General features: G+C 41.4%; 2 protein-coding genes across 3 annotated transcripts in view; one reads left to right on the top strand and one right to left on the bottom strand.

Moving 5' to 3' along the window:
* LOC102299650 (chromatin modification-related protein eaf-1) overlaps window positions 1–1,981 on the bottom strand; it is a 2,136-nt gene extending 155 nt beyond the window's left edge. Inside the window, exons 1-4 of one of the 2 annotated variants that reach the window (XM_014333479.2) lie at window positions 1,866–1,981; window positions 1,728–1,780; window positions 932–1,648; window positions 40–829 (exon numbers count right to left, since the gene is read on the bottom strand). In XM_014333479.2, coding sequence (XP_014188965.1) covers window positions 48–829; window positions 932–1,648; window positions 1,728–1,780; window positions 1,866–1,882 — 1,569 coding nt within the window. In that variant the 5' untranslated portion in view covers window positions 1,883–1,981 and the 3' untranslated portion in view covers window positions 40–47. Of the gene's footprint in view, window positions 1–39; window positions 1,649–1,727; window positions 1,781–1,865 lie in introns of both variants that reach the window. The other variant, XM_005921954.3, reaches the window with a different exon arrangement.
* Window positions 1,982–8,319: 6,338 nt separating this feature from the next.
* Window positions 8,320–18,375, top strand: part of rusc2 (RUN and SH3 domain containing 2) — a gene marked incomplete in the record, with an annotated part of 46,581 nt that continues 36,525 nt past the window's right edge. Inside the window, 1 exon segment of the mRNA XM_014333480.2 lies at window positions 8,320–8,511.

Here is an 18,375-nt window from a genome sequence, read left to right as displayed (position 1 = left end):
AAGGACAAAGTAAACACCAACTAGTTTTATGGAGTATACCTCTTCGGTTAAGCCCCTTGCAGAATCTGGTGGTTTGTGCCAGTTGCCCGGACCCAAGGCTGAAGATGAGGTCTGTGCTGGTAACGCATCATCCGAGGACGCATTTGATAGCTGCGTGCCTGTATTGGGATTTGAGTCTGATAGTAAGAATGGGCATGTGGATATGCTGGATAACTATGAGGCTGTGTCTTGGCCTGAGCATGATGACTACGAGGCTTTAGGTGGCCCCGCGACTGAGAACTGCTCGCATGCAGCTGGTCTTGGGGCTGAGCTGGAGAACTACGAGGTTGTGGCAGTGAGTCAGCCTGATAGCCTTCAGGCTGAGAGCTGAGAGACTGCAGCTGGGTCTGGGCCTTAAGATGGCCCTGGCCCTGAAAGCTGCGAGGCCGCAGCTGGGTCTGGATTTGGGCCCGAGGATGGGCATGGCCCTGAAAGCTGCTGGGCTGCATTTGGGACTTCAGCTGAGCCTGGGGATGGCCCTGATTGCTGCGAGGCTGTGGCTGGGTCGGCAGCTGGGTCTCAGGATGGACTTGATGGCTACGAAGCTGGGTCTGGGGACGGACCTGGGGATGGCCGTGAAAGGTACGAACCTGTGGCTGCGTCTGTACCTGGAGATGGCCCTGAAAGCTGCGAGGCTGTGGCTGCGTCTGTACCTGGAGATGGCCCTGAAAGGTACGAGGCTGTGGCTGCGCCTGGGGATAAGCCTGGCCTTGAAAGCTGCGGGGCTGCAGCTGGTTCTGGGCCTGGGCATGGCCCTGAAAGCTATGGGGCTGTGGCTGGTGGGCATAGCCCTGAAAGCTGCGAGGCTGTGGCTGGGTCTGGCGCTGTGGCTGGGTCTTGGGATGGCCTTGATGGCTATGAGGCTGTGTCTGGATCTGGACCTGGGAACTACCCTGAAAGCTGCGAGGCTGTGGCTGGGTCTGTACCTGGGGATGGCCCTGAAAGCTGCGAGGCTGAAGCTGTGACTTCAGCTGAGCCTGGGGATAGCCACGATAGATGCGAGGCTGTGGCTGGTAGGAATAGCCATGAAAGCTGTGAGGCTGCAACTGGTTCTGGGGATGACCCTCAAGCTGGAATTGGGGACGGCCCTGAGGATGACCCTGAAAGTTGCGAGGCTGCAGCTGAGTCTGTGTCTGGGGTTGGCCCTGAAAGGTACGAGGCTGAGGCTGCATCTGGGTCTTGGGGTGGCCCTCAATCCTGCGAGGCTGTGGTTGGATTTGGGGACGATTCTGAAAGCTCCGAGGCTGGGTGTGGGGACGGACCTGGGGGGGACCCTGAATCTCAGGATGGCCTTGACTGCGAATCTGCAGCTGGGGATAGGCCTCAGCCCAGTAACTATGAACCTGTGGCTGAGATTGATAGCTGCGAGCCTGCACCAGGGGCTGTGACAGGGGCTGGACTTGTGGTTGAGAACCATGAGCTTGCAGCAATGGCTGGGGGAGGTAGCTGCGAGACTGGGGTTGGACCTTGGGCTGAGAGGTAGGAGCCAGAGAGCTCCGAGGCTGAGGCTGGGCCTGGTGCAGAGGGTGGAACCAGTGTGGCAACTGATGAAGCTGGTCACCCGAGACCTGCTTACTGGCATCAAGATTTCCAAAGCCAAGATGGGAAGCTGAAAAGAGATGAAATTTAATAGTGAACAACCATGTTTGTCATACTTAACTCAAATTCTAGCTTCACATGAGACTTACGTTTCATACTTGCTTGAAGCTCCCCAACAAGAAGTACCCATGGCAGCAACACACTAAAACACAAACATATTTGAATAAACTATTGTGATCACATCAAATAAAATCATAAAGCTCAAGAAAAGAATTATTTGAGATTACCAAAATATAAAGCTCATTGCTTTAAGCAGAAATAATATCAGGTATAAACTTGAGAAGCGCCAATCTAGCGTCTGTTAGCCCAGCACAAAACAACTACAACTCTGCTTCCCTCCTTCTGCAGCACAGTATCAGGTAGGGTCAAGGCACCCAATTTATCTTCTCTTGACAGCCAATCAAAGTTCTCGGTTCCTAAACAACTGACAGGAAACAGACAGATTGCTTGCACCTGATGCAGATTCACTATGATACACAGGTGTTCAGAAGAGAAGAGACTTCTTTCTGAACCAGTCAATTACTTAGTGATGCCAGTGTGTGGCGCTGAAGACTGACAAACTTTAACTTTCCAGCAGCGGCAGAGTGTGCAAAGTTTGCAGTGAAAGTATGAAAGACCCGGCCTTCTAAAGAGAGCCCCACTTGACTCCACTCACTCTGTGCAAGTGGCATGTATGATTGTGTAAAAAATATAAATCTAATGACACCAAGATAAAAAAGAAAGATGAAGAAAAAAGAGAAAAGAGGAGAAATGAAAGCAATCGAAGCAATAAATCAGTGAGTTAGGCACATAACAATTAAATCTAATGGTAAATAGTCTATCCTTAAATGTTGGGGACACTTGAATATTAGAGCTTCCTGTAGCACGACATTATTTCTTTTCTTTACTCTGACTTTGACTTAGCTAACAGAGCATCCTGTGTGATGTGACTGAGCATGCAATCTTTCTGTTGGTGTCAGATTATTTGTAACATAATGATGATGAACACAGTGATGAACCCACCGCATCCCTCTGTGGGTTTTTCCGAGATCCTAACAGAGTCTACAACAGCCACTGTATGTAAGTGGATAAAAAGCCAAACCATTCTTCTAGAGCTAAAGTTAGAAGTGCGAGTGATGTATTGACACGTATTGATATGTGAAGCTTCTCCCGCCTTAAAATTCAGTTACAACAACACATGATTTTGTACATATTTGAACAGTTTATATTTTTGTTGATGTTAAAGAATAACATAAATGAAATAAAGACAAGTGGGAGCGTTTTTTTAAGGGCTTGAATGGAACTGAAAGATAGCTGGATAACTAACTGACATAATCTTTATCCATAGAGCTCAAGGCTGTACAAATCAGGGCTGGATTGGATTCGGGCCAATTCAAATTAACGTCATGTCAGCCTTAGTTCCTGTGGGTAACTTTGTCTTGGCCATTGCAATAACATCAGGACACCAGTAGGTGGCGCTCAGCATATGCAATTCCCACTCAAACTGAACTGGAGTTTAAATCTCATTGGGAAGGAAAGTGGCCTGGTTCTTGTATAGTGATTTTCAACACTGGTACTCAGAGCACTTTATACAGCATGTCTCATTCACCCGTTCATATGAGTTTTTTTTAGTTCTACGTTTAAACGCTTTCTGTCTAACATTCACATTTAAATGCATCGAGCAACTCGAGGATCAGTATCTTACCCAAGGGTACTTTGGCATGCAGAGTGGATCAGCAAGGGATTTAACTACCACCCTTGCAGTTAGTAGATGACCTACTCTAGGCCCTGAACCTCAGCCATTCTGAAAGTAAACGATTGTCCTTCAAATTATGCTGTATATAGTATAGTATAGTGTATAGTCTAAATGAAATAATCTTCTGCAAAATCCATAAGAGGTTTGTTTGTCTCCTCTTCTCCACACCTGGCCTGGCAGCGGCATTTGTGTGGGAGATTGCATCACCTACAGTCTTTTGTGAGGCTCATCATGTTGTTATGGCTTCTTACCTTTATCAGACATATTCTTATTTCAACCTAAGATGTTTGGTTGTTGACCCTCATCTTTGTGAACTGAGATAATGGTTGCAGGTTGGGCAAGCCGCATGAGAATGAAGAAACCATAAGCTTGCTTTTCAACAAGTACAATTAATCAGACAGTTTCAGGCAATCATTGCAACCTGCACAACTTTGCCATTTGTTTATGGTTTATATCTTTGTTCAGATGTTGGGGGGAGGGGGTCCCTTTTTTTCCACTTTTTAAACTAAACCTCTTCCATGCATGAGAAAAAAGAAGATTAGAATAAACAAAGTTATGAGAGTCCCGTTGGTTATGTTACACAACAAAATTGTCTTTTGTTTAAGAAAAAAACTCAAGTTTTTTTTATTTACAGGTCAATTATTTCATATTATTTGTTTGTAGCCAAACATGTAATATTTTAGTTTATGGTATAAATAATTTTAAACCTGCTGTAAGAGATAATTTGCAGGCCCAGGCACTAATTTCATTTTAATTCAACAGATTTTTTTAGTTACTGTATTCACATATCAGTTGTTTTGTTCCATCAAGTTACAGGATGTAAAGATTCAAAGTAATCTGACTAAAATAACACAGTTACAAAAATAAAACAAACATAAAGTCATTATTTTCCAGATTTTGAATGAGGGGGAGATCGTGGCTCAAGAGTTGGCAGTTCGTCTTATAATCGGAAGGTTGCTGGTTCGAGCCCCAGCTCCGACAGTCTCGGTCGTTGTGTCCATAATGACCAAGACTGTCAAGACACTTCGCTCGTTGCCTACTGGTGGTGGTCAGAGGGCAGGGTGGCTGTGGCTACAATGTAGCTTGCCATCACCGAGTAGCGGTTTTTGATACGGGCGACACGGGCGGTTGGCCGGGGCAGAATGATATGACAGAAAATCATATCATATGCAATAACTTTGCAACACAACAAATCAGCTTGTCAAAACATAGCACAGAGAGCACACAATGACAGAGATGGTGAAAATAAAGGAAATCTCCTGTCAATTATGGAACTACGAGCAAAGCACGACCCTGCTGTAAGAAAAAAAATGACAAGTCAGAGAAATGTCACATACCTTGGACATGCTACACAAAATGAAATAATGGATTGCCTGTCTGAAATGGGCCTTTCCTCAATAATTAGTGAAGTTACACAAAGTGAGGCTTTTATTATAATGGTGGATGTAACCAAAGACCTCAGTAAGAAGCACCAGATGTCTTTTGTAATAACATATTATTATAAAGGGTCAGTGTGTGGGTGCTTCCTCAACTCTAAAGCTGCAGAGCATCTGGATGCTGCAGCACTTTCACAGAAAATTATATAAATACTGCAGAAGTATGGGCCTGACTACAGAAACCACCTTGTGGTTTAACACTAACCTTGTAAATGTTGGGGCCTCAGTAATGAGTGGAAAGAACACAGGTGTGCAGGCACGCGTTAAATTTGATGCACCATTAGCTTTTTATGTTTGCTTTAATGCACATTGTTTAAGTTTAGTATTAGTGGACAGTGTGAAATGCATTCCTGAAGCAGACTGTTTTTTTTTTCTTTTTTCCAATAGCTTTATGTTTTTGTTTCTGGTACCAAAAGTGACCAGAGGTAGAAAGGGAACATATTTAAGGTCCACCTAGAGAGTTACAAAGGCTGATAGAAACACAGTGGGTATGAAGGTACAATGCTTACAGAACAGTGAGGGACAGACTACCTGCCATTGTACGTCTGCTGAAAGAGTTATCTGAGGAAGGGAATGGTGACAGAACTGTACAGACAAGAGGTCTGTTAGCCTAAATACATCTAAATGTTGTCTTCTTATAACTTTGTTTTGTGTTTGGTGAGGTCAAACATCTGTCTGATATTTCGCCATCCCCACAGCTCAGTTTAGTCACAGCTGTTATTGACGCTCTTGTTGAAACACTGGTGGTAACACTGGTGATGCATCTCCAGGCCGTCACGTCACACCAAGCTCTGGCTTAGAGCCTACTATATTTCCACTGCAGTAGTTCAAAGACAGATCAGCACAGACAAGGAATCATTTCAAACTGGTACATTCCTCCAATCACTGACATGCTTCGGTCTGAGATGAAGAGAAGATTATCATCAGGAAACTGTTATTATGAAAGGTATACAAGCTTTAAATCTCAATTTTTTCCATTTTCTGCACAGTACACACACAGCAACATCAACAACCGGAAATACAGATTCCCCAACTAACATGAATTCTTGAAAAAAAAAAAGAGCGACTGTAAAACATAAACACAAGTTTATTAGAGCTTATCATGAGCCGCATAAGGAGCTGTTTCGTGAACTATTCAAACCGTGCAAAATAGCACTTCCATTACCGTGACCTGCGTCATGTGAGCACAGCTTTTCAGTGCTCACATCTTCTTCAAGGAACACGATGAGTGACAACCGACTCAGCAGTTTGGGGGCATTAAGCACTGAGGCAAGAAGGGCTAGAGCCATGAACCTTGATGATTTTGTGGATGCTTTTAGACATGAAAATGATGGAGCAAAACTGTTTTGAATAAATGTGATACCAAAAGATGGTTTTGTTTTGCACCAGTAAACACGTAGCATTGAAACCCGTGAAGGTCTCTGTGTGGGGTTTGAAATTTCAAAGTCGTATTTCCAGTGAAATAACTACTGATCAAAGTGATGGTAGAATTTGTTTACTATATTATTCACAGGTATTTGATCCTGACAGATCACTGTTGCATCTCAGGGCCAACACATAGACAGACAACAGTTCACAGTCTTACATGATCCAACACGTGTCTGTCTTTCCTGATCAAGTTTACTCTTAAAGTGAACTCCATTCTTGGAGAGGGAATCTTAAGATGCTTGTGCTCAGCTCTGCTGAGAATCATTAAAGCGGTGGTTGGGACTTCTAGTCAATCAAATAATCGATTAAAAACAGATTATTATGGATTTCAAAATCTTATTTGGTTTTCATTAGGAGTGCAACGATACTCGTGTAGATATTGAACCGTTAGATACAGTGCTTTGGGTTTGGTACGCATATGTATCGAACAATACAAAATTTTTAATTTATTTTATCAACTTTTCTTCTGACGATGCTGTCTGTGTTGAGCGCTCAGTGGATCTGCGTTCGACTACTCCGCCTAGGCTGCACTGTCGAGCGCAGATCCACTGAGCGCAGCGCAAGCTAGCAAGACAGAAGCTAAGCTCGTTGCAAGATGGCAAATTGAACCTCCCCCACCCTCATTCAGATCTGGCGTTTGGAATTATCTTGGTTTTCATATGAAGCATGACCCTGAAGGTAAGCGCGTCATGGACAAAAGTAAAACAGTATGTCGGATGTGCCACGCAATGCTCAATTGGTGGGAACTAGTGCGTTAGCGCAGTTAGCTTGTTAACGTGTTGACGCGCACAAGGCGATCCGCGGTAGCTCGTTAACGGAGATTTGCCACGTTTTGGCGTTAATGTCATTTTAACGAGATTAACGCTGACAGCACTAGTGGGAACACAACGAATATGACTGCACATTTACTCCGACATCATCCTAGTGCAAAGACAAGTGGAAGCAGACAACAAGCAGCATGCTACAAACTTTACCCGAGTCATTTAGACAGCCGTTAGCACAGGATTCTCCTTATGGGGACCTGATATGTTTAATATGCTGCTGAGAATATAGCCCAGAAGAAGCTATAATATAGCTTTTATTTTGGAAAGAGCCATTTCTCTGTAATAAACTCTCTTTTTCAAAGATGAGGGATTTCTCAATCAGATTTATTATTTTATTACTTTGTTGTTTCAGCAACATTGCATTTAAAAACTGTACTTTTGAGTTAAAATATATATTTATAATTTTAATAAATGACAAATTAAAAAAGCATGAACAATTTTTTTGTATCGAAAAAATATCGAACTGTGACACCAAAGTATTGAACCGAACTGTGAATTTTGTGTATTGTTGCACCCCTAGTTTTCATATATAATATAATATATTTTTTCAGTGAAATAAACTTTAATAGCAGGAAATTAACTATGCATATAATTCTTTTCTTTCGCTCCTTTCCCCCGTATTATTCAGGTAACCTATATTATACAAAATCATAATAAAACTGTAAAAATTCTGTTTCTGCTGTGCCACCCCAATATTTTTAGTTGCCCCCATATGGTTAAGCCTATAAAAAAATTGTGGGGGCCCCCTGCAACAGATCCGTTGGGTAAAGAGTAATTTATTGTCCACTGTCAATAATTTATTATTCTCTTTTTACTTTTTTATTAAACACTGTGTGTGCACCAGGTCATTTTAATCCCACTTTATAATCTGTTATACTGTGCTATTTATATTACTGTTCCATTTTTCTTTCATTTATAGTTTTTGTAAATTATATCATTTTATTAGTCATTTTAAAAATGTATACATTGTTTATTTTTGCATTTTAATTTAACTCTTTTGTTTTTGTAATATTGCCAAAATGGTTACAGTATATCTTACTGAATTATATACCACTGGAGAAGTTTGTTGTATGTTGTGTTTAACTTGGATTTTAGCCGTTGTCTTAAAGGACTTTCCCAACTTTGGGGCAAATAAAGTATACATTGTGTTTTCTTCGTACAATATTCATGCGATTGTGAACTGTGCATTCATTAAGTAAGTATAGCTTCGCTGGTTGAGGTCACGGGGCTATTAATGAGCGGCAGCTGTCCCACCCAGGGTTAGATAATCCAGTCTGGGACCAGGCTGTGACTTCAGGCTGACGTGCCGCTCCAGCCCAGCCCATCCTGCGATGCAGCGCCGCTGACGCTGTCCGCTCCGCAGTCTGTCGGTGAGAAAACAAGCCTCGCTCCTCCACAGCTGCACATGCGTTTCACCGAGAACAACACCACCGCCAACCCCGGAGACGAGGTTAGTGCATTAAATTGTTATTTTTGTTGTTTTCTTTTGTGAGCGATTTGGTTAGAGGTGCGGAGGGAAAAGGGCTCCGCTCAGCAGCATCGCGTCGGAGGCAGAAAAATGATGCCTAGCTCGATCAGATCGGGAGGGACGGAGGCTCGGCTTTCAGACGATGGTCACCCTCAAACCGCTGTGTCGTGTTAGAAGACGCCTTGTTTTTACGATTAAATGACAGTTTCAGTGGATGGATGTGCCCGTTTGCCTTCTGACGTGATAAACAAAGATTTATTTTAATCGCAGCAGCACAAAGGCAGCGTGGTAACGGTCTAACACATCATCCATGTTCGATCATCTATCCGCGGCTTCAGGGGGGCCTTGGGCTCCGGAGTGAAGGGCGCGATGTTCGGTAATAAACTGCGACTGCTCGGGATCATCTGCACTGGTGACACCAGCGGCCTGCACCGTGCCATCACCATATTGATCCCTTATTAGTAGAAACAACGGATACGCGAGCAGCGTCAGCTTAGGAAGATTGTAAAGGGATGACTTCCGCCAAAGATTTACAAAATAAAAGCTTGGCTGAATCGAAGAACTATAAACGTGTACAGCAAACACTATTAAAAGGCAGGATATGTGTATAGGATGGATCAAGAGACAAAAATACAATAAATAAAAATATAAAGAAAACAGCATCAGTTCAACTGATGGAAATATGAAGTTTGTATTTTTGAAAAGGAAATGTACCGTACCATGTAAAAAATTATCAAACTGTTTTTTTGTTTTGTGTTGTTCAGACCCATTATTAAAAGGTTCAAGACAGTAAATTCTTGAAGCTAAATAGGTGAAAACCTTGCAAATGCTCAGAACTGCAGTAAACATAAATAACATGGAACTAAAACTTGATTTTTATCTACGTTTGATCTGATATGTGATGGATGGATCCATTTTTGCCATAGACCCTACTGAGGTTGGTTACTGATACTCAGAACAAGGCTTCATATCCTTAGTATTGATCTGCCCATCCCTACTATGCATCAGAGGTAATGTAGAACACAAGGAAATGGGAGATCTAAAATGTTATCGATGCACTGATCTGAGATTTGGATCAGATGTCCGCTGGACGCTGACTCAAAAAGACAGGCCAATCTGGTCGTCAGAGCATCGATGGGAAAAAAGAGGCAAAAAATGAAGTAAACTGTAAATATGTTTTTCAAAACACTCAAGTAACCATAGTGGATTCAGTTTTATAGAGTTGCTCTACTGTAGCATGCTCTCTGAGGCTTTTATTTTTTAAGGCTTCTTCCTATTGCTGCTTTTTTTGTGGATTGTTGTTGATCTGTTGAGGTGCATTACATTACATTATGCGACATGGTGGGGATGCAGATAACTCATTTGAAAGGCATTGTTGTGTCACGGTCACATTAATGTATAAGTTTTACCAACTAAATTATTACATAATGAAAGAAAATGCCATAAAGTGACGACACTGATCATTCTCTCAGGGATCACTGTGTGATGTCTTGGTGACATCTTTTCTATTTTGTGGTGTTTTGTTTAACAGGTCAGTTGTTATTTGATTCAGTGATTAACTGAATACTTGTTTTGGACTCCAGATGTTTTGTCTGCATTGTTTATGCAATAATAAGTCATGCAAGATGTTAATACACCAGGTGGTCTGCTTGTCCTGGTGCTCTTTTAGATAACCTGATAATCTCAGGAGGGAAGCAGCGGAAGGGAGAAAGCTCAGCGTGTCTTACGTAATTTATTTTTTCTGCCTTGCTTTCTAATCTCCAGAACCTGAATCCATTTGTTTACAGCTAGCTGTCAGCTTTATGCAGCCCTACTGACCTCTGCAGTTCTGTCTCACTTATACTCTCTATTTTCTTTGTTTTTATCAGTATTGTATTTAAAAGAAACTTTTGTTTATTTTGTAGCCTGTACTGTTGTGGGATTACTACGCTCTTCCTGTGGGGCACAGATGATTTTCCTTTTAGGATTATAGCTGTAGTAGTAACAGTTAGACTTAGAAGGCTGTGGTAGAGCTTGTTGCAGGAGCTGTGCTCACATTTTTATTAGTAGTACTAATAATAAAATTAGATACTCGTAAGAAATTTTAAAATACATTTTTTTTCCTGCTGGTTGCGTACATTGATTCAGGTTAGGTACTCTGTTAGAGATTATAGAAGTAGATACACAAATATGCAGAACCTAAAATAAAATGTAACAATTTTCTCACGATGAAAGCACTGAAGAGTATTACGACTGCCACTGTTTTTAAAACATTGCCCGAACTGCCCTTACATCCTGCTGCAGCGAAATTTACTGAACTCGCTGATTAAAGACAGAAAGAGATCAAGGAAGAGCCGTGAAGATCAGCAGGCTTAGACTGATGCTTATAGCGTCAGAGTATTAACCTAAGTCAACCCGAGGGCCCAAACCGTGTCATTACACTCATACTGGGGTGCAGCTATAGAATCAACATAAGTTTTACAATAGCAGTGTGTTTATCTGCTGTTCTTTAAGTTGCACAATATGTTAAAATGTTCCAACTGGCCATTTCCAGCCCATCAACAGGTGATTGTGTAAGCTCTGATTGCTGATAAATATGTTGTGGTGGATATGCTTTTTATTCTAAAGTCACGTGTTTCCAGAACTCTGAATTTTGGGATTCAAATTGGTTGTTTTGTCTTATGTAAAGTTGTTGTTGACTGTCAGAGCAGCTCACACTGTTCACAGTGAAAGCCACTTAAAGCAGCAGCGTGTTAGCAAAGCATGAATCTGTGCCGACTCCGTCTGCGTCACCAGTCAGTGTGAAGGAGGACCTGTGACCGCTGAGCTAATCGTCATGGCATTACAGGACTAAAGCCTCAGCGTACTGGTCATTTCTCGAAACTGGCGGATTCACTGAGTCAGGGCGATGTGCCTCCTCTCGCTGTTCAGCTGCCTGTCCTCATCTTCAAGTGTGTGTGTGTGTGTGTCTCTTGTTATGTAACTGAAGGCCTGCTGAGGCCGGATGTGAATAGTTTCTGTGTGTGTGTGTGCACATGTGTGGCTTTCCTATGTGTTAGTGTGTGCTGTGATTTGAGCTATGCTAAGTATGTAAAAAAAACATGCACAGACTTGACGCCCGTTTCCCAGCGTGTAATCGAGTTTTCCTGAATAGAGGATTTCAGCACTCTGTTATCTGCAGCTGCACTCAGCCACACAAACGCTTGTTTTGGAGACTCTCCAGTTTGTAAAGAACAAAGTTAGTTTTCAAAAACATAATTTGGAAACCTTTTCAAGCCATGCCAGCATCTCCCAGTCATCTCTTACTGAGCTTCTTTAGCTCATGTTTGTGTAACTCCGTGCTCAGAGTAGACTGTGCTGTTCTTGCTTATTAAGATCTGCAACCATAACATATAATAATTGGCCTCTCTAAATTTTGTCTGTTTGCAGCTTGAAATGTATATCTAGAGTTGTGAGGTATATTTATCGTAAAAATTGTTGCTTAAAATCAGAATCCATTGTTTTAGAGTGAATCTGTGACAGTAAGCTTGTAACTGAGGCATTTATCCCCCAACAACTCAGCATTTAAAGTCAAGGAAACGTGTTAAGAACTTGATTCTTCACGGCTGATCAGCCGAGGCCGCGTGTAGCCTCTGCAGGCCTGTGGTGGTTTGGCCTGGAAATGAACCTCCTTGTGATTTTGATGCAACATCTCTGTTAGGGCTTTTGCAAGTGTTCTGCTGATCAGGGTCTTTTTGTTTAAAGCCTTTGGCTTCCCAGGAAAAGGGCAATACTCAAATTAACAAAGTCCATTGACTAAAGTACTATAATTTAGTAATATCTGAGGCAGATTTATGACTCCACACAGTTGCATATTGGTAGTGAACTGGGCTTTTGGAGCCAGAAGTGACCATAACTTGACCAGAGGGTGGACGGCTAAGCTGTCAGCCAATGCTAACAAGCTAGGTTAGCAAGTTGCAAACATTAAGTTTCAGATCAATCTATTAGGAATGAGAGAAAAAAATAACCCTGTGTTCAGTAAATACGAAGGGGGAAATTAACTCTAGAGAACTAAGCTGTTTTTAGTACCAGGCTGTAAACGTACTTTTTAAAGCTGTAAAATCAGACATTTTAACACAGGAGTCTGGTGGGATGATTTTCAGAGCCAGCCTCAAGTGGCCGTTAGAAGAACTGCAGTTTTTGGCGTTTATGCTTCAGCTTGGTTATTTTGGCACTTGGGAGCAATGTACAACTCTACAAACCTTCTTTATTTTTTCACATTGCTTTAATTTCAGTTAATTAAACTATTAGCTCCAACTTGGCTCAGATTAGTCGGTATTGTTTAAAGTACAGGAAAAAGTTGAACAGGTCTGCGTGTCGCTGATAGTCTTCAGGGGAAAAAAGGAATCATGCAAGATTGGAATCAGCAGGTATCGTTAAAAAAATTAAACTAGAACTGGTGAAGAAAATCTCTGATCTAATTATGCAATAATAAAATACGCACGTCTTACTTTGAAGCACATTTTACTGATAGTGTTTTTACGCTGAGAAGTCCTTTTTAGTCTTCATAAACCACTGACTGTGTGAAATGACTTTTATTTAAGTAAAACTATGAAACAGAATCACACAGCCGGCCGTGGAAGGAAAGCAAAGCAGAACCAGCACAAAGTGTAAGGACACGGTCACAGTCGGTGTCAGAAAGGAAAATGGCTGTGCACGTCGGATATGCATCTTTCCCTTTTGAAATTTTTGAGTCGAACGCATCAACACAAGCACATGCGATCGTGCACCCACACAGCTTTTGCCCTCCAGCTTATTATGGCAGTTTTGTTCCTTTCATGTCTCTCGGCCTGCAATGCTTCGCTGATTTAAAGGCACCCAGACGGCTGTTTGGGAGAGTTGTGAGTTTGTGTGCGTGTGTTTATTGCTGAAGCAGATGAATGTTGCCCGCCCTGCATGCTGATTTGTCTGACTGTGAAAGAGCTGCTGGGACACCATCAGAGTACTATGGACATTTTCACTGTGCTGCTGAGAAGAATGGGAGGGTGACATGTAAGCAAAATCATTCAGTGTGAAGGCGGCAAGACTGTCTTAGCTTATGTGACAAAAACCTCAGCATTTTCCTTTTAACTACATTTGATTTTTTTTTTTTAAAGAGCTTGAGAGAAGCAATGCATTAATCTAACTTTTCCCACTCTTATATAATATCAATAGGTTGGCTCTGGATATCTGCTGATGTGGATTACTTATGTTTAAGGATTGATTTTAAACTTTACTTTCCTAACTTTGTAAAATCATATTGAGTAAATCTAAACTGTTACTTCACAACTGTTAAACTCAAAATATTGCAAGAAAGAAAGGAAAAATTGTTGGTGTTTCAGGGATGACCTCTGACCTCTGCGCTATGTTAGCATTGAGGAAGCTCCTGCTTCTGCTGCAACAACATTTGTCTTAGTTAATAAAGAACAACAGCTGTGTGGCAGGTTGCAGAACACGGGGGGAATGGAAAGGGAACCTTTTTTGCCGGCTGTTCTAAATGAGTCCAAAAGCAATTGGCAAGGTGATCACAAACCAGGAGACGCACAACAAGGACTACAGGAACTATGGAGCAGGGAAGCACACAGCTCTGAGACGACACTACAATGAGTAAGGGGAGACTGGGACAATATATACACGAGGCCGTGGGAAATACAGCGGGAACTAATCAGGGATAACGAGACAAGGGAAGATAAACTCAATACAAGACACAGGCGACCAAAACTACCAAAATAAAACTGGAAGTAACCAATAAAAATGACTGAACACAGAGATGGAGACTCAACAGGAGACACAGGGAAGCTGGGGGTAAACGCAAACTCCAGGAATGAAAAATCAAAGAAGTACAACAGAAAGAAGACTGCAAGAGGAGGTGAGGGTAAAACCTGAGAATAGAAACACCAAGAAACATACAGAAAATGTAAATAAACAAAACTCAAAGCCACCTCGACAAATAAAGCTGACTGGCTTGTTATCAGAATACCTTATTCAGCTTTTTGAGTCAGGACCAGACAGATATGTGATCCAGATGGAGGCTCAGAGCGAAGTGAAGTAAAACCACAGTTAAAGTTTTAAAAACATTCATTAAAGTTAATTCTTCTGGTTCTACTTACAAGTTTATCTTATACATTTTTCTTACTGGCAGTGAATCGATTGTTGGCCACGCAAAATAAAAGCACTGCTGGATTGTAATAGATGATCTCAGTGAAACCATATACAGTCAGTGTCAGTTGGATACGGAAGGGAAGGGAGATTATGAGAGAGGCAGAAGTAAAGGAAAGATGTGTTACACTGCAGTGCAATATGGAAGCGAAGCAGAAAGGGTAGCCGAGCAGGGATTTGGTGCAAGTGAAGTGGGGAGGGGGATAAATGAGAGAAAGCAATAACGTGTCAGAAGAAGATGGGGAACAGAGTGAGAGGTGTTTGGATGTGGACCAGAGGAGGAGGAGAGGAGCAAGAAGGACAAAGTCAGCACAGTGTGAGGAGGAGGTCGAGAGGAACGGAGGTGAGATGGCCGGAAGCAGAACTGCAGCGCTGCATTTTCAAACATGCTTTGCAAGTCATACTGATAAAACCTGGTGTCATGTTCACAGCTGGTTACATCTGTGTTTGACACGTCACGGTGTCACATGTTGTTCATGCAGACTCATGCTCATGCTGTCAGGCTTTGTGGGAACTTAAATACCTGTAATGACAAGTCTTTGAAGTAATCTGTGGCTCAACCCGTTCAATATAACAACCAGCAAAAATCCCACCTGCACTTAATCATTTTCTGAGGGTGTGTTTGTGAGAAAAGCAGTTACTTAAAATAAAAGAAAGTTTCCTGTGTCACGTGACACACGGTGAAGATCTTTGTCTGCTATCTTATCTGCAAAAAGGATAAAATATCCTCATCTGGACACGTTTGAATTCAGTACGGTGATGGTTTTTGTCAGGTTAGATAAAACTGAATAGGTTGGTCATTAAAACAAGAAGATATTTGTCACGTGGCACAATAATCAAATATAATGATCCTCGAGTGGTTAGGCAGTGGGGAGGGAAACCTCTTTAACTCTGTGAGAAAACCGGTGTTTCTGTTTCATGTATTGAAATTTAATGTGTTGTTTTATGGGCAATAAATTGCATTTTTAATTGAAAGTTAGGAGCGATTAGCAGCCAGAACTGCACTGATGTGCTGTAATTCTTAGTGCAGGTATCACTTTTCTTCATCTGTTCAGAGATGTGCATATCTCGGCTATCATGATCAGTTACTGTCACCTCTATCAGCTCAATTTCAGTTCAGTTCAGTTTTATTTATATAGCAGCAAATCATAACAACCATTTCCTCAAGGCGCTTTGTATTGTAAATTAAAGGCGCTACAATGATAAAGGCATTTGAATGTGATTGGAGTAGCAGAGGGATGACTGCATTTTATTTGATTTACAGATTGATGGATTCCTCTATTACAGCAGCAGAAGTAATAAACAATACTATGCTCAATACAGCAGAATAGAGCCATAAAATAGAGTAAATATCTCAAAAGGAACCACATAAAAAAATAAATTAATTAAAAGAGCAAAAAGCTCAATAAAATGCAGTGATGCTTAGTAGAAATAGAATAGAGCTGAAGCAATAATAAATTTGGCTATAAAGGCCGTCATGCTGGGGATTCTGTGATAAAGCAGTAAAGAGGAGTCCTGTGGGACAGCAACACCTTCATGTGTTTGTGGCAGTGGCGCTAAACATACAGGATCAATAGGACGACCGATTTTTGCTGTGTCAACAGGTAGCATCCCCCCCACCCCCCACCCCTCAGTTGCATGTAGTGCAGTGAACTCTGCTAAATAGATCAATAGAAGGTGAATCAAATCAAAAACATGTGGAATATGAATTGAAACAATGCAATTATTCAGAAATCGCAAACTCTTTTTTTTTTTTTTTTTTTTACAGTAGAACGTAGACACGGTGAGACGTATCGTGGCAGCGACACGGCCTTTATTCCAGCACCAGTCGAGCCACAGATAAGATGGATGTGATTATTTGTTAGAACAGTAGAGCCCCTTGTTATCCTTCTCTCATACATGTATAATGTTCTAGTTTTGCGTTCATGACTGTTTGAGTTTTGGTACACATCCTTCTTTGGGTTTTTGTTCCCGGCAGCTGGTTGGACTTGGTGGAATGTTTCCACGCTGAATACGTGACTCAGTGTACTGTGACTGGGTCACTTCCTGCTTGTTTTCTATTTTTCTCCTTTTAGTTATCTGTGTGGATGTTTTACATATTCTTTCTTCCTGAGTAGCAGATAAACCTTTTGTTACTCGTCGAGTTCAGCGCAGCGGTAAAACGGCCTCAAAGTTCCAAGAACCCTTCAAGGTTGTTTAGTTGCAGCATTCCTCGCTTTTAGCTCTTCCCGTCTTTTTGTCTGGCTCTATTTTGCTTTGTGACGGCGAATGTGTGCAACAGACAAAAGATCCATTCAGTCGCTCTGCAGAGAGAAACACTGATAACTCGGCACCAAGACAGCTACAGACTGTTGCAGGAGATGAGAGCGAAGCAGGGACTGTCTGAAAAAGAGAAACATTTGTTTTCTGTGACAGTGTTTGTTTTTGTTTGTTTGTTTGTTTGTTTGTTTTCCACAACGAGCCAACAAATCATAGATGCAGGATGTGTAACATGTAATGCAATCGTGCTGTTGGTTGTTGGTAAGTTTAGTTATTTTTCTTGGCTGTATGTGGATCTCTGATGGCGTTTGGTGGGATGGTCCAAAGAAAATGATCGTATACATTCATCTATGAATTTTCTAATGTTTAATAGAAATTCCGTTTACGAAGGAAAAAACAAATTGGTCTTTATTTTGGAGCAAATTCAACTTTTCAAGATGTTTTTTTTTTTTTTTTTGTTTTCTTTATCGGACCTGACTGGTGATTCTACACATGTAGTTCTTAGTAACTGCAGTAAAACTACAGCTATGGTTGCTTTCCCATTCATTTAAATTGGCTGCAGAGGCAGTACAGGTATAGGTGGTGTACAGCAGCTCATTTCAGTTCATTCTTTGTACCGTTTTGTATGAGCAGGTGCTTTATTTTCAATTGTTCTGCATCCTCCAGCCATTTAATTATACTTCTAAGACATTAAATTATTCTTTTAATACGTTTTTTCTTGCTTAAAAAGTGTGTGTGTGTGTGTGTGTGTGTGTGTGTTAAAGATGTGAATTTGAGTTTGTTTGTAAGTAAATTTTGTTTTTACGTTTTTAAGCAGTTTTGATACAGGCCAGTTTAAATTCGACGTTTTATAATTTTTTTCTGAATCTGCCTGAATCTGTTGTCTGTCTTGACTTCTTCACTGAAACAAGTTGTCACCTGCTTGTGTTTTATTGCAATAAATATGTGTCTGGCTGTGCGTGGACTTCATCCATCATCAGAATTGCTGTTGCGTCTGGCTGTGCTGTCTCTGCCCGTCGAGGGTGTGCCGTCACTCGGATGCACCCCTCCTGGGCTTAGACTCATTCCTGGAAGTACAGCCCCGATGATTTAAGAGGGAGGATGTCCTTTGTTACAGCTTTGCTTTCCTTTTCCTCTCGTGTTTCATAAATAGGTCAGTTTCCCACCCTAGTTAGCATCTAAGCTATGCTGTTAATGCTTTCTGGGGAACCCATTAACGACGTAGTTGTGGAGAAAGATAATAATGGAATTGATTTTTTTTTAACAAGAACCTTTTACTAATCCGTAGTTATCAGAGTGTCAGAGACCAAAAATCGTCTTTTTTTGTTCTCCATTATTATCACATTATTGATTAACTGTTTCATGGCGAAAAAACCTCTAAAAATACGGCAGTACAGCTCCTTCCTCACACGATCCTGAGTGTTTGTCACG

Source organism: Haplochromis burtoni, unplaced genomic scaffold, assembly GCF_018398535.1.
Source record: "Haplochromis burtoni strain Fernald_Lab_line unplaced genomic scaffold, NCSU_Asbu1 Contig_43, whole genome shotgun sequence".
In the NCBI taxonomy this organism is placed as follows: Eukaryota; Metazoa; Chordata; class Actinopteri; order Cichliformes; family Cichlidae; genus Haplochromis; species Haplochromis burtoni.
Note: the sequence above shows the minus strand (reverse complement) of the source record. Positions and strands in the feature narration are given on the sequence as shown.